Consider the following 14,981-nt stretch of genomic DNA (forward strand, 5'->3'; position numbering starts at 1 on the left):
GCATTCAGAGTAGCCCAAAAGTCTTAAATCTACCAAAAAGTTTTCAGACAAGCAGTGCAATTACAGCCACGTACAAAAAAAAGAAATATATTCAAGTGTTGATGTTTTCCCTTTTTGTAGATTCAGTTTTGTTTCTTGTTTTGGGCATTTTTGGAGTTTAATTGGATAGGTCAGCCTTAAGAGGCAGACAGGAAATATGGAGATGGAGAAAGAGATGGTGGTTGGCTGGAATCAGTTGCAGATCTATGGCATGAGCGGTAACTACTCGGCAACCAATGTGCTCCAGATATTCAGTTTTTAAAGTATAAAGTAAAGACAACGCTCACTCATCGTCTCTGTAGAAACATTTAAAAATCATCAATATGATTATAAAAACAATTGAATTAATTGATATCACTTTGGTAAATAAGTTATCTGAAGTGTTTGAACAGTGATACAGTGACATAAAACAATAAAGCGCTCCTCCTTAGTGAAAACATTTGATTAAAAAACAAAGGAATGTTGAGAAAAAGGAGCATTTCTATCAATGGGGAAAGTGAATCCACTGTCTCAAGTGTGATATTTATATGTATATACAAAAATTACAGTAGAACTATTCATGCTGAGTATTGTCCATTGAAATAAAACATACACCCTGTGTGTGTGTGTGTGTTTGTGTGTGTGCGCCTATCATAAATACATTTTCAATGAAATCCATAAAAAGACAATGCAAGAATTCCCGATTTCAAACCAAATGTCAAATTAAAAATGACTTAAATAATCACAGGAATGTAAACATTGCATGTGTTGTTAAAAAACAAAAACAAAACATTAACCACTTTTCCCTCTTACGTTTTTTTCACGGCATGAGGCGGAGGTGTGATAGCTGTCCCTGAATGCAACAAACCCTCTTTGAGTGTAAACTCGCTCCTGGGAGAGTTCATGGAGTCTCTTCTACCAGTCGGAGTCAAAAACCTTCTTGCACATGTTTGAGTTCTCCTGGTGAAGGGGGAATTCAGAGCCAGGGACCAGCTGCTTCTTGCCCTTGCGTGACACAACGCTCTTCCCTGTTGACACGCTCTCATACTTGGTGGCGTATTCACTGAAATCACCAACAATATACAATAAGATTTGAATGATCAACAATAAAACACAATCCAATATTATTTAAACATTTTCTTTACTGGGAAGGTCTCACAATACCTGAAGGGGAAGGTAGTTTTGTCCATCTGCATGCAAACCAGGAAGGGGTATTCAGAAAACTGGACAGTGGTGATGAAGTCCAGGGAAGCCTCTGTTTCAAAGCTGACCTCCACACCAGCTCTCATGAAGTCCATGTCCACTGTAACGTTGCCAGTGAGCACCAACGCCCCCCTGAAACAATAAGCAGGTGAAAAGGTGTCACAATACACAATGAACAGTATGTGAAACTTATGTTTTCCCAAATGAATATTATATTTCATTAACATTATGTCATTAACACTGTGGTTCCTTTTTTGTATTTGTATCAGACAGTTTGTACCATGTGGCTCACAAAAACAGTGTAGCTCAGACACTAACAAGTTGAGTTTAACAAGCCCATGTTACAACTTCCCCTTAGGTTTCAAATAAAAGTGTGTGCCAACCAGTTGAAAATCCAACCTCTGTAACTTTGCCCGCGGAGACATGCCTTGGCAAAGATGCCAGTGTGGTTTGTTCTGCTTCTATAGATAGCCTGCCAGTCTATTATCAGAGTGGAAGAGGTACAACTATGCTGATCCGTTCACCTGCCTCTGCCATTCCCCAATACACATGGGCCACATCATCCTGTAGTTAAAATCCAAGATGTGACCCTTAACAGTAGTCCAAAAAGCAGTAAAATAATCCCAAAACAGAGATGTAACAGGCTCTCTTTTTATAATACTGTTTTGTTGTGACTCGTTCCTCCTGCTCCATAAAGATATTAATACCACAGCATCATCATAGAACCCTCATTAAAATCGCCTTTTCTTTCCCACCTTCTGTATGGCCTTCTTAGTGGAAATTTACATTAAAGAGCTTTGCATTAAATTGGTCACTTTTGAAAACGTTTGGTAATCATAAGGCAAAAGGCAGGGTATTGTTCAAAGTTTTGATGCAGTACCAGTAACAAACCAATGCAAAATAATTGTAATTTCTCAAATGAATCATCAAATGCATTCAAAAAAGTGAACAGGATTAAAATCGAACCAACACTTGTGGTTGTCACTTTCATGGTGCACATGCAGCCCTGTCTTGCAAAGGAACATCTAAAATTCAGTGGCATTGCTCTTTAAGCCCTGTTTCATCACCAGATGCCGTGAACCAACCTATACCAGCATGATGATATGCTCCATTTTGAGCAGCTACTGTGTCTGCCGACTGTAATGTTTTTAAAATAGGGATCCAGACAGAACTGACGTCATATCCACATAAACCTAGAAATGAGACAGGTGTGAAGCACAATACTGGAGCCTGTCCAATGTGCCGGTGGAACAAATGAATCAGACAACACTTATAGACCATCTCAAGTTCACATGAATCCAACATCAACAGAAATCTATTTGCAGAGCACTAGAAATGGCCCAAACATCTAAAGCAACCTTCATTTCGGTCACAAAGGTTCTGTTCTAAGAATTGCCTGTCTGTCAAAAAGACCTTTGCCCTGCAAGTTTATTACATCATACCGAACATATAGTACTTCACAAACAAACTCAGAGAGATAATGTATCATTCCATGGTTGCGCTTGAGGACGTGACTTATGTATATAGATACATTGCAGATAGCATTATTTAAAAGCTTCTCTGATGCCCCAATTCAGCCACAGGACAAAAGCAACTGCAACAGCTGTTGTATTTACTTGTTATTGACGCTAGTCTTGGACTCCCTGTACCACAGACTGATCTCCATGCCTCCAGAGATGTCAATGGCTAATCCTCCCTGGAACTCTGCGCTCGCCTTCAGACCAGACTGCAGCTGGATCACCTGGAGGAAATAAAAGAGATCCCAAGACGAAATTATAAGTAAAGCCTTCTTTTAGCAACAAGCATATATTTATGTAAAAAGCACCTTCAAAGTAGCTACTGTCTTGCTTTTAGTTTAGGAAACTAAAAAGACTAAAAGGATTACTGAAAGTAACCAGCGCTTCATGTCTAAACCTCAACCTCCAGTGTCAAAGTCTATGCGTTGTACGTCAAATCAATCAGGTGTTCTTTTTGTGGTAATAAAATGTGGCAACACACTATTTCTGTTTACAGCTGAAGGTAAAACTAGCTCCTTACAAGCAGGTTTTACAAATAAGAAGCTAATCACATGGTATCAAATATGTTGTTGTGTCCTGTTTCTCTTCAAAACACTTCATACAACTGGGTCATTTACCATTGACCTAGAGTCAACGACCTACCTGCCACTACATGTTGCAAGCATGACCCGTTACTACTTGTTGTCCCTCTCGTTCACTCCCACAGCAAGTGTAAACTTTGAACAATAAGATAACGTTTCACTATGTTAAGTTGTTGTGGGCACTGATAGGTTGCACAGTAGTAACCATTTACCTCAGAATGATCTGTCAGCAGGATGAGACCCTTCACCACATTCATAGGCTCCCCGGACATTGAGAACATTTTGGACATGAGGTCACTGTAACCCTTAAAGAAAGTGACAGGCCGCAGCTGGACGCCGAACAGCAGAGCAGACATCCCAGCAAACGACTCCAGGTCTGCCTCTCCCTCGTCGGGCGTGGCAGCAATCAGTGACTCCAGACCCTGAGCCTCAATTGCAACCTGGACAGGACGAAAATCCAAATAATTCAAGTAAGGCAAAGGAAATAGACTTAAAATATGACATATACATATATACATGAGTGATTCTTGAGAACCGGGACAAAAGGCTGGGACAAAATGTAACTGCTGTTATCTTTAAAAATGAAAATATTTAAAATTGTAGATGTTATTAGGGATTAAGAATAGAATTTCTGGAGCACAATTATCCCCTTAAATGTAATTGTATTATTATTATGTCATATTTATGACACTTGTTATCTTCTCATGACGTCAAAAACAGTGTGTCCACAGAGAAGGTTTCAATCTATCATAATAAAACCTATTAAAAATGTACTTTAATGATTAAAAAGATCAAAATAAAATAAAAATTTCTACAAAACATTCATGTATTATAAGGTGTCTGTGGGGGGACACTTTTTGTCACCACCGTCAGACATTTCATTAAAATGTAATAAAATCAGGCAATATGAGGGGCAGCTGTCTCCGTGAAGGACCTATTGACACAATCTATCTGTGCAGAGTACATTAGAGTCAGACAGGCTCTGATTAGTGTTGTAGTTTTAGAATATTTTACATTACAAATATTGAAAGTCCTGCGTCACAACCATGATGCGTCAACACCGACTTACAATTTCTGAAGAAGTTATATGAAATGTTTCGATAATTTTATTTTCCTGAAGTAGTTCATACTAGCACCTATCATCAACAGAAAAAACAAACTGCTACTAGAAAAACTCTATTTGTTATGTTTAAGAAATGTTAAATATGTCAACACCGTCAGATATCAAAAACATGTATATTCATATACATTTTGAAAATATTTTTTTGTGGCCTCTATCAGTTTTGGTGAATATTTGTGATCACTATACATCTCATGAGTCTAGTATAAAATGAGGGAACATTTATTTGTGTTTTTTGGTGTCTGACGGAGTTGACACAAAATAAGGAATGGCAAGCTAAAAAGCCCATGTTAAAAAGGAGAAGCAAGGTAAAAAGTCCATTTTGATAAAAAGGACAAAAGCTGGGAGGTTGTGTCAAAGCTTAGCTCAGTAGCTTAGTATATGTTGGATACATACATGTCATTTAATTTGCCTAAACATAGGGTTTGTATTTTTTCAACATTGCACCCTGTTTTGTCCCACTTCTCAAGAATCACTGACATAATTATTTTAAAAAGGGGACTCCTTACCTGCAGTCCATGTAGCATATCTCCTTTACAAGTACTGTACATATTCATGTTGCTTCTCCTTAGGACCCCAGAGCCTGAATACAGGATGTCCAAACTGTACGTGGACGTCACATCGGCAGATCCTGTAAGAAGAGAGTTTTAAAGTGCTCACTCATCATGCATGTAACTTTTGTGATGTTATTTCTCTTATTGCTAAAAAGCTACAAAATAGGGACACGGTATAGGTCAATGTTAATGTTGACTTGGTTGAATGTTTGAACAATATTATTCTTTTTCTCCAATTTTAAATCTTGAACCATTAATTGTGTAATTTGTCTTTGGCTTAAAGATGTGGTTTAATTACTCACGTGCCATGAAACCAGAATATGCAGAAGATGACCCAACCTTTGCGAAACGGTTGTAGTTATGGGAATTCATGTCCTTCATAGCTTCTCTTATAACTTTGCTGAAAAATTAAAAAAATTATCATATTATACAATAAATTACTCCAATGTCTTCGTAAAATATTGCTATTTATTTTCCGTTACGTTTTGTGAGTGTCCAACTTTAGAGATGAACAAATTGTTCTCATTTATGTTGTTCCATTGGGTGTCCCATAACAAACCTGGCAGGCAATTGGAAGCGGAGGATGTCCTGGATCTTGGACAGCATGTACTTGTTCATTTCATGAGGCAGGTTTCCAATAGACAGAAGCAGATTCTGCACCTCTGTGTACGAGGGGTTGCTACTTAGGATGACGTCAGCAGCGGCAGCTCTCACATTTTTCTCATAGATCCGTCGATTCTGGTGGTAAACTCTGTTCACTGTCTTCTTAACCTACAAATGGGATACATATTTGGTTTCTATATCTTTTATGAGCGTATTATTACCAGATAGCAGTTAAAGTAAACATCAGTTAAAATTAGTTGTTATGTACACTATGGCTCACCTCGTCTGTCATCAGGCTGAAGTCGTACCTCTGCAGGGCAGTAAGGGAAATGGTGCTGTAGGCTCCCACCTCTGACTCAGCGTATTTAGTAAAGATGGGAATAGCTTCGGGAAGCATGGAGTTCTTTAGAGCCAGGAGATACATCTGGATCTCGGAATCTACCACAGTGCTGTAAGGTCCTTCCAAAATCTGCTTCTTCACCTCTACCACTGCCTGAGAAGTAAATGTACAGCAGAAGATCATAAGTCAGTTATGGATTTTTCCCAGTTTGACTTAGTTTCAAGAGTTATTCCACCAAGGAAACATTTTCTGACAACTCACAAGTTTTACTTTAAAATGAGAACTACTTTTTGGTATAACTTGTCAGTTATTAGATTGTTGTTTGCTCACCGGTATGTTGCACCCTCCTTTCTCACACAGCTTTTGGACCAGGGCTCCCATTATGATCACCACTGACTCTTTGATGTCTGTGCTGCCGATTTTTCCCTTTGAAATTTCCTGTAACGGAAAACTCTTTTCAATGATGGCATATGATTTGAGTAAAATGTATCTTGGTTATATACTGTCTACTGACCTCACTATTCATAGAAATATTAAAAAAAAGTTTATGAGGAGATCATTTATATGTATTGTTTAATAAGTCTCAGAAAATTACTTATTTTAAAAAAAAATTGTTTTATGCAGAGCACCAAACCGAAATTAGGTGCAGGGGAAGCACCCTTTTTTCTGTCATAAAGCACTAGGGTGTTTAATATAGAGGAACACCAATCTTATTATTTCCTTTGATAATCAAAACAAAAAAGTGGGAACTCTTTCATAAGCAACGTGACACTCACCAGCAGAGCCTGGAGCATCTTCTCATTGGGATGTGAAGCAAAGCCACATGCGTAGAGAAACCTCTCCTGCAGAACGAAACCTTTGGTATCAGTGAAGTTCAGGAATTCAAGCATGGCATCAAGAGATGCAGGGGTCTGGGAGGAGGTCACGGCATCCACCATCTGAGGTCTGATACCAGCAGGAAGAAGGTAAAGCAATGGTGAGTTCATCTGGTTAGATCACCATCTTACAAAGTCAGACTAATTCAAAGAAATGGCAGAGTGATGGATTCAGTGAGTTAAGTTAAGATGTAGGAAATAAGCAGGGGGGCTGTTTACAGAGATGTCTTGCTGGCACTCTTCAGCACTTTGAGAATCTCATCCTTGGACGACTTCCTAATGCTCTGGATGAGGGCCAGGAAGCTGCGAGGAGCTGCGGCTTTGGACAGGCTGGCTGGCTCCAGCTGCTTCTGCTCAGTCTGCCAATGTTCAAAAAGCTAAGAGGGAGAACACACACGGCAGAGGGGATTAATAGACAGATCATCTTCAGTCAATAATTAAAGGTACAAAAATAAACAGTATTATTTACTTATAGGGTTATTTATGAGTCATTTTGTAATAATGACTAAATAAGGCAACAATGTGAGCTATGTGTGGGGATATTTCTGCACTTGCATAAGAAATACTTGATGATCTTTGAGTGTTTTTGCTAACCTGCCAAACATAATCTTGTATGAAAATGTATGTATCCAAAACATAAACAAGACATTATAGTATACTTTAAAAAAAATTGCCATTCACGTATGAAGAAGTGGACCTGGAGTTGTCCCATTACAAATACAATGATGTATTTTATGCAATTATGGTTCTATGGAATGTCAGGATTATTTGCAGTTACAGATGGTCCAGAATACGTAAATTAAACTCAAAATTAAACTTCAAGTTTGTTGCAAATTCCGTTTTATTTTTTTGTAGTTTTGTGAAGTTTTTCTATTATTAATCTCAACAATGCTGACTAACTATCTGATGCAACGGTATCCCTTTAAAGAAACTCAGACAGGGCAAGAGACCTAGGAAGTCAGCCGAAGCACATTTATAGTATACTGTATACTGTATAGTACTCTCCGATAATGATGTCATAACTGTGAATGAGTTTGGCTTGAACCCAAACATGACCAGTAAGGAGAAAGCCTGACCCTTATCCACCAATTCTTTGCGTCGGGCCTGATCATTTATTGGCTGACCCTTTGAACATGCTGACCTTTGCTCGCACACACATCTGTCTGGGATTTCCCCTGCCAGCATCATCCCTCCAGCACAATGAAAGTAAGTTAATTCATTCTGTGACGACAACAACAGTGGAGTGCTGGAAGTACAGTATATCATTGACTTCATAACATTGCTTTCGGAAGTGCCATAAAAGATCAATAATATCTCTTAATTTGTTATTTGGTCATACCATTAAAGTATAGGGGGAAAAATGACCTGATGCTGGCAATAGAGGACATGATGACTAATCACCAATGTGATTTCAGTGGAGAGTCATGGGATCACCAAAGTCTTTAGGAAATGTCAGTTGGGAACGGCTGTATTAAATATTATGGAAATCTATTCAATACTTGTTGAGAAAGGGCTAATATATGTTTGTGTATGAAGATTGAACATTGGTGTGTGTGTGTGTGTGTAAGTGAACATGTACTCACTGATGGACATCCCTTGCACTGGGACTTGACCTTGTCTGCGATGATACCAACAGCGGCCAGTTTGGCATCGACTGACTTGACAACCCCACCCACATCTTTCCCAGCAACCTCCCAGGGTCCAGCCTCTGTTCCGACAAATGTGAGGCTTTGCCTGAGAAACAAGAAATTATTTTCTATTTAAAGTGTGTCCATATTAGAAATGTCAGCTCACATTCATGTTCTTTGTTAAGTTATTACCTAGACACGACTTTAGCTGCAGCAGTTCTGCGCGCGTTAACAACAAGTCTGTGTGTTTCTTCAGCCTCGGCCGAGCGGATTAAACCATCTTCGAGTGTGAATGTTGTAACGGATGTGGACTTCCTGGTCACGCCCAAAGCCTGAAGGGGGAGGAGACAACAAGACGTGATTGATTAGGGATTGAATAACGTTCATATCTTTGCACGGTGAGTTGGGTGCTGCTGACATACCTCAATATGTGTGGTGAATCCGGTCTCTGCAGTCTTACACGTCTCCAGGATCTTGGTTCTCGTCACTTGATCCTTGACTGCCCTGTACTCCACTGTGCACCTTCCAGACACGTCATTCTGTACCCAGACATTTAGTTTGTTCACGTTAGCTACACGTAATAAAATATGAAAAATAGCAATAAATGTGATGGGAGTATCATGATACCATTTACCTCTACAACCTTTCCAGTGGTGTGCTGTACTTGCAGTAAGCTTGCCAGACCCCTTTTTAGGTTCCTGATGGTTCCAGGTTCAGCCCAGTAGGAATAAAAGGCTTTTGTCTACAGCAGAAGTGTAAAAAGAGGTTGAACAGAACTTAGAGCTTTCGAACAATGGATTGCAAACGGTTAGGGTTAGCAGTTACTGACCCCACAATACTGTATGTGCTGCAGCTCACAAACCCTTTCAGGGTGTCAGTTGTCCTTATCACACTTGTGTTCAGACACATGTCTATGCTCATGACATCAGCAGCTATTTATATAATACGCAGAAATAAAAGATATGCTCTGATGGGTAGATCATAAACAAAACCAGAATACTTTGGGAGGGTAAGAGATATTTAACATTTAAAAAAGACTGGATCTCAACCTGGCATACTGGGTAACGCTTCTAACTATATCCTCAATACACATCAGCACACAGCACTGATCAGCATGACCGATGAGTCAGTCCTATGTTTACCTATATTAAGGTTATGATATTGAAATAATGACACCAAAGCTCAACCAAATCAAGCAGCTTGTTACATCATCCTACAGTTTCTCCTACAGTATGTCATTTATTTGTGGTGCTAAGCCACAATATCAGCTAGGATTACCATAAATAGATCATTCACTGCAAGTCAGTGTATTTTCCTTCCACAGCCTGCCATATGTATAAATAACCTACATCAACACCATTGGAGACACTCATATTTCCTGTTTTACACGACCAATTTGCCAAATTGTTGATTCCACCAGCATCAGTCCTGAGGTAAACTTTAGGAAGGGAGGACACAAACGTCTGCAGTTTTCAGAGGTGTGATTAATACGGAACATCAACATAACGTTGGGTTTCTGGCACAAATTAACAGTCGCCTAGAACGTGGGCGCACGTGCAAACACACACACACACACACACACACACACACCCCGCGGACTGCAATAAAGTTGTATTCAGGAATGCAAAACCTATGGATTCACCAAATAAATGTCATTCTATATAGTCTTTATCCTATATTTTCTCAAAGACAGCAAAGAGACAGCCAAATTGAACTATCCCGGTGTGGTAGCATATGTTTTAGTTGATTATAATATATTTTTTCAGTATTTACAACATCATTTGGATTCTCAATGAATAAAAAAGCAAAATTTAAATGTATATATCCTCCTTCTGTCATTTATCTTTCCGTTCCTACAACAATATACAGAGAAAATGGGAGTTTTTCAGGACTATTTCGAATGGTAGAATTAACTGTGAAAGGATTCAAATAGAAAGGATTCAGTTTGGAAATGATTAAATTCTAAAAGTTGAAATCCATCAATCAATGCTGAATAGCTTGTAAATACATTGATTTTGAGAGTTTCAGATCTCCTGCAGCCCTATTTTTATGTTAAACAGTCAGAGAGTCCAATAAGTAATCAGATGTCCTATTAATAATATTTAAAATTGGCATTGGTAAAAAAAAAAATTACCTCCAATAGACTTGTAAGTTACAACATATAGACTTTTTTATAAAGTGATAACGAAGCCTTTAATGTATGTCTGGTCTAACAAGTTTTAAGCGAAAACATTAAAAAAATTGTGTAAATGACCTTTTCTCTTACTGCTTGTACCTTAATATGATATCTCGCAATCAGCCTGCTACTATTATTTTTGTGGCAATAATGCATTATTAGACAGGACTATAGAAGATAGTGATGTGATAACGGTGAATGAGTTTGGCTTGAACCCAAACATCTCCTGGCCAGTAAGAAGACAGCATGAGCCTTATCCACCAGCCCTCAGCCAATTCTTTGCGTTAGGCCTGGTTCATTCATTGGTTGACCCTTTGAACATGCTGAACTTTGCTCGCACACACATCAGTCTGGGATTTCCCCTGCCAGCATCATCCCTACAGCACAACGAAAGTAAGTTCATTCATTTATGTGACGACAACAACAGTGGAGTGCTGGAAGTACGTCATTGACTTCCATACATTACTGATGCAAAATGCCTCTCACACGTAAAAGTTCATATATTGGCTTACGTATGCCAAGTTATGGATTTAAAAAATGTATTGTACGGTTTAATAGCAACATTATTAAACCGGTCCAGACCTTGTCAATGCTTATGCTGTTACCTTTCCATTTTTCAGATGCACCAAGAAAGGTTTCGTCAGAGCGGCTAGTTTGGTCTTCCCCAAAACGCTTTCTGCTGTGGACCCATGTAGGACGTTCTTCTTCGCCGATCGAGGAGACACGGGGTCGATCTTCACATTTGAGATCTATACTCAACGAGAGATTAATTCATGTCAGCATAAAGCCTGGACACCTTCTGGAAAATCATTTTGTGTGCACTGTCACACACCAGCAGGGACTCTGAAGAAAAAGCATGCAGGCTTTTACTACCAGTTTTAGAAATAGTATAGAGCTTGTTCCAACCGTCCGATTATAATGTTTTATAAATGTAATACGAAATGACATCATATCATGTCTAAACATTTGACTTGACTGACATACCGCCAGTTGAATCAGCTGATCGTCCTTGCTGCTGGGATCTCTCCAAACTAGGTGGATGTCCACATCACTGGAGATCCTGTAGCCAGCACTGCCCTCTTTTGACCCCCTGGCCCTGTCCACATGCACCTCCGTGCTGTAGCTGAATTTGTACAGCTGGTCGTTGTTGAGCCGAAGCCCAGCAGCAGCACCACCTGAAGAAACACAGGAAGCACGGCTGGTCAACAAAGAGTGATTGGAGAAAGTGTGAGTGATTTCTAAAGAAGGCTATTGTAATATTGTAGAGGGACTATACTGTACTGTACACGGTATTTTTACATTGTGTACATTTTTTATAACAAACAACTGGAATTACAATTAAAACTTAATAATTTGCATTAAAAATTCAATATTCTTCAACTGTTTTGAAATCATCTTCAACACTTTATCGTCATGTTGTGAGAAACGGTTTAGAAACTGTCTTTTGAGATTTGAGATTTGACCAATGGATGTGTTATCCTGGGAAACAAACAACAAACAAACAAACATGAATATCCTGGGAAAAACAATGGGGATTTTGGAATCTTACAATTTAAAAAGTTGCTGCCTGGGAGCACACTCTCAAATCTCAAACGTCAGCACTTTTCAAGATCTCACTTAGGTTCACTCCACAGGATACTTTTCATAGTAATCCACACTTTTTAAACTGTCTTGCCGTCAATGATAATACAACTTTTACAAGTTAAGAGGACTTGGTTGGTGTTGACTGTGACAAATTACATCAAACTAGAAGACTTGAAAGCTTTAGTCTATGTCGGAAATCTGGGCCATTTTTAATTAAGCCTCACGCTGAAACTGGTGAATTGAAATCCACTGTTAAATAAGGCAGGACAATTAAAAAACACATTAAAAGTGTGTTGATTATGTTAAGACAAGATGGACTTACAGTCACACAAATAGTATTGTATCAAATGGACAAATGCAGTCTGAGGTTGAGATTTCTTTGGTGTCAAATGGGGATGTGTAATTCCTGGTCACTTTTTTACTGTGTTTATAGCTTCCCAGATACATTTCAGGTTTTGACACAAAACAAATGTTCAACTGATAATGCTGCTACCTACTTTTCTTTTCTTATATTTGATTTCCTTTTCAGGAATAATGTCTGTGGTTATAGTTTAGGTGATTCAATCAGTGTCCGCTCAACAAGGTGTGTTTGACAGAGATAAAAATCTCTCCTCTGCTCTATTAGTGACAAGCTTTAGACCGTTCGATATGACATTAGGCCACGAGGAAGGTCAGACTGACGTGTCACTTTTTGATTTCATCACCGGTCACTTAGGAGCGGTGAGCTGAATTTAACAAATACAACCATTTCTGGGTCAACAATGGGCCAAGATTTATTTTAGGAACATCAGAAGGATAGCATGAGCTGAAATAATATATTCAATTGTTTAAACCTTTCTTGACTGCACTCCTTTCAATAAGTGCTGCCTGTCACTATATGAAGCTATACACCATTGACAAATGGGAGACTGACTTGTGGGATCTGTGACTTCCCCCACAGTGATTTCCTCACAGGTTTCATTCATTTGAGGATTGTTGAGTTTCATTGGCACATTAAAATCAAGCATGACACCCTACTTTCCCAACTTTACCAGTATGAAGAAGCTTCCAGAGCTGAACAAAGTGTCATTTTGAGCTTCATATAAAGCCACATTTCTACTAATCAAGTACGATGATATATTATTTCCAAAAACAAATGAATGACTTTAGAAATAAGAGTGACAACAACCCCATCAACTCACCTTTGACAGAAGCTGAGGCAGAGGAGGCCGCACAAAGCAAGAACACAACCAGAGTTAACATCGTGTATCCTCTCTGCAGCCAAAAGGGAAACGACTCAAAAAAAAGAAGGAAAAGAGAGTGGCTGTGGATGAAGTGGCACTAAACGGCCAAAAAGAAAGGCAAAGCAAGTCCAAGCTTCTCCTATTATGTTTTATCTGAGGGGAGGGCAGACTCCAAACTCCAGGCTTTAGTACTAAGTACGAGATAACCGGCAAATCATTAACCTGAGGAGCACAGATTTGACAGGTACTTCTGCTATGGACAGATGCAGCCCGGCGTCGCTTTTTAATAACGCGGTCAGCGGGGCGGTATCTGCCTCTACGCGCGGCCATGTGATCGATTAATCAAGCGAGATTGGATTGTCTGATTCATTCACTTGATCAATGTACAAGGCGAGACTTTAGCTTTCCTGAATGGCTGCATGTCCTGGCTGAGTAGGGTTAAGTTATTTATAAAAGAATCATTCATCAAATTAGAGCAAAACGAAACAAATTCACAACCATTACCGAGATGTGGGAGAGAGACGTCCTCGTGTTAGACCCCTTTCACTCCATTTCTTCACTTCTTGGATGGGGGACACTCGATGCTTTGTCAGTGCGTCTTGGTCAGGGAAACAGCCCACAGGCTCATATTACTGCGTCTCAGGGGAACCCAAAAGTGTGTCAAATTGTGTCCGTCAGTCATTCTGTGTTAAACTGAACAGGGGATATTTTTTGTTACGAGAGAAATCAGCTGATATGTAAGTGCTGTGTTTTGAGTAGCCTAAATCAAGGACTGTTAAGCTTCTGTGTCACGTTTAAGATAAACTCCACTGCTGATTTTTTTTTCCAATTATTGAAGTCCAGACTCCTTCATTAATACATGATTTAGCCTACTTTACATAACAAGTGTAGTTTATAGAGTTTCAATATTAGAAAAGCCTGACCTGCGGACCTTTACTGCATGTCATCCCCCCTCTCTCTCTTTCTACCCATTTCAACTTTGCACTATCAAATAAAGCTTTTAAAAAAAGAAGTACAATAAGTTGTTGTACAAAATGGAAAAACTAAAGTAGTGTAAACTATCTCCAAATTGTACTGCAGTAGGCCTACACAACTTCAATAGCACTTTGTTACTCTCCATCACTGAACTCTTGAACATAAAATATTATGTCAGGTAAAGTAAGTGGGATCAAAATAAAGCTAAGCTATGGAATATGTTCACCATTCATAATGATTACACTGTGGGCAGGGGTGGATTACTGCACAGGCAGACCGGGCACAGGCCCAGGAGCCCAAGGGCTCAGGGGGGCCCTTAGCCAGAGATACTGATAATAACTTTTCATGTTGCATAGTCAAAGAGCTCGGTCACTGATGTCAATAACAGGGTCCAAAAAGGAATAGCCTAAATATAAGGATACTCATTAAAATTTAACAATATAGAAATCATCATGGGCCCCTCAACTAGTAGGGGAGAAATACAAAAGCAAGTTAAAAACAACAGCATTAGTAGGGGCTTCATGAGGGGCCTTGAAGGCCCCCTCACAAATACAGGAATAAGCTTTCTATGTGTGAATTCTAAA

General features: G+C 39.1%; 1 protein-coding gene across 1 annotated transcript; it reads right to left on the reverse strand.

Annotated features, from left to right (window-relative positions):
- Window positions 1-933: 933 nt before the first annotated feature.
- Window positions 934-13,441, reverse strand: mttp (microsomal triglyceride transfer protein; the record flags this gene model as incomplete). The annotated part of the gene is made up of 18 exons (XM_080029287.1): window positions 934-1,081; window positions 1,183-1,353; window positions 2,838-2,962; window positions 3,532-3,759; window positions 4,949-5,070; window positions 5,296-5,393; window positions 5,553-5,764; window positions 5,877-6,089; window positions 6,267-6,374; window positions 6,713-6,881; window positions 7,031-7,188; window positions 8,395-8,545; window positions 8,632-8,771; window positions 8,862-8,978; window positions 9,074-9,181; window positions 11,221-11,364; window positions 11,600-11,790; window positions 13,381-13,441. The coding sequence occupies 18 exons, from the start codon at window positions 13,439-13,441 to the stop codon at window positions 934-936; spliced, it is 2,664 nt and encodes an 887-aa protein (XP_079885413.1).
- Between the last annotated feature and the right edge of the window lie 1,540 nt (window positions 13,442-14,981).

The sequence above is a fragment of the Ammodytes marinus genome (assembly GCF_949987685.1).
Source record: "Ammodytes marinus genome assembly, chromosome: 6".
Taxonomy (NCBI): domain Eukaryota; kingdom Metazoa; phylum Chordata; class Actinopteri; order Uranoscopiformes; family Ammodytidae; genus Ammodytes; species Ammodytes marinus.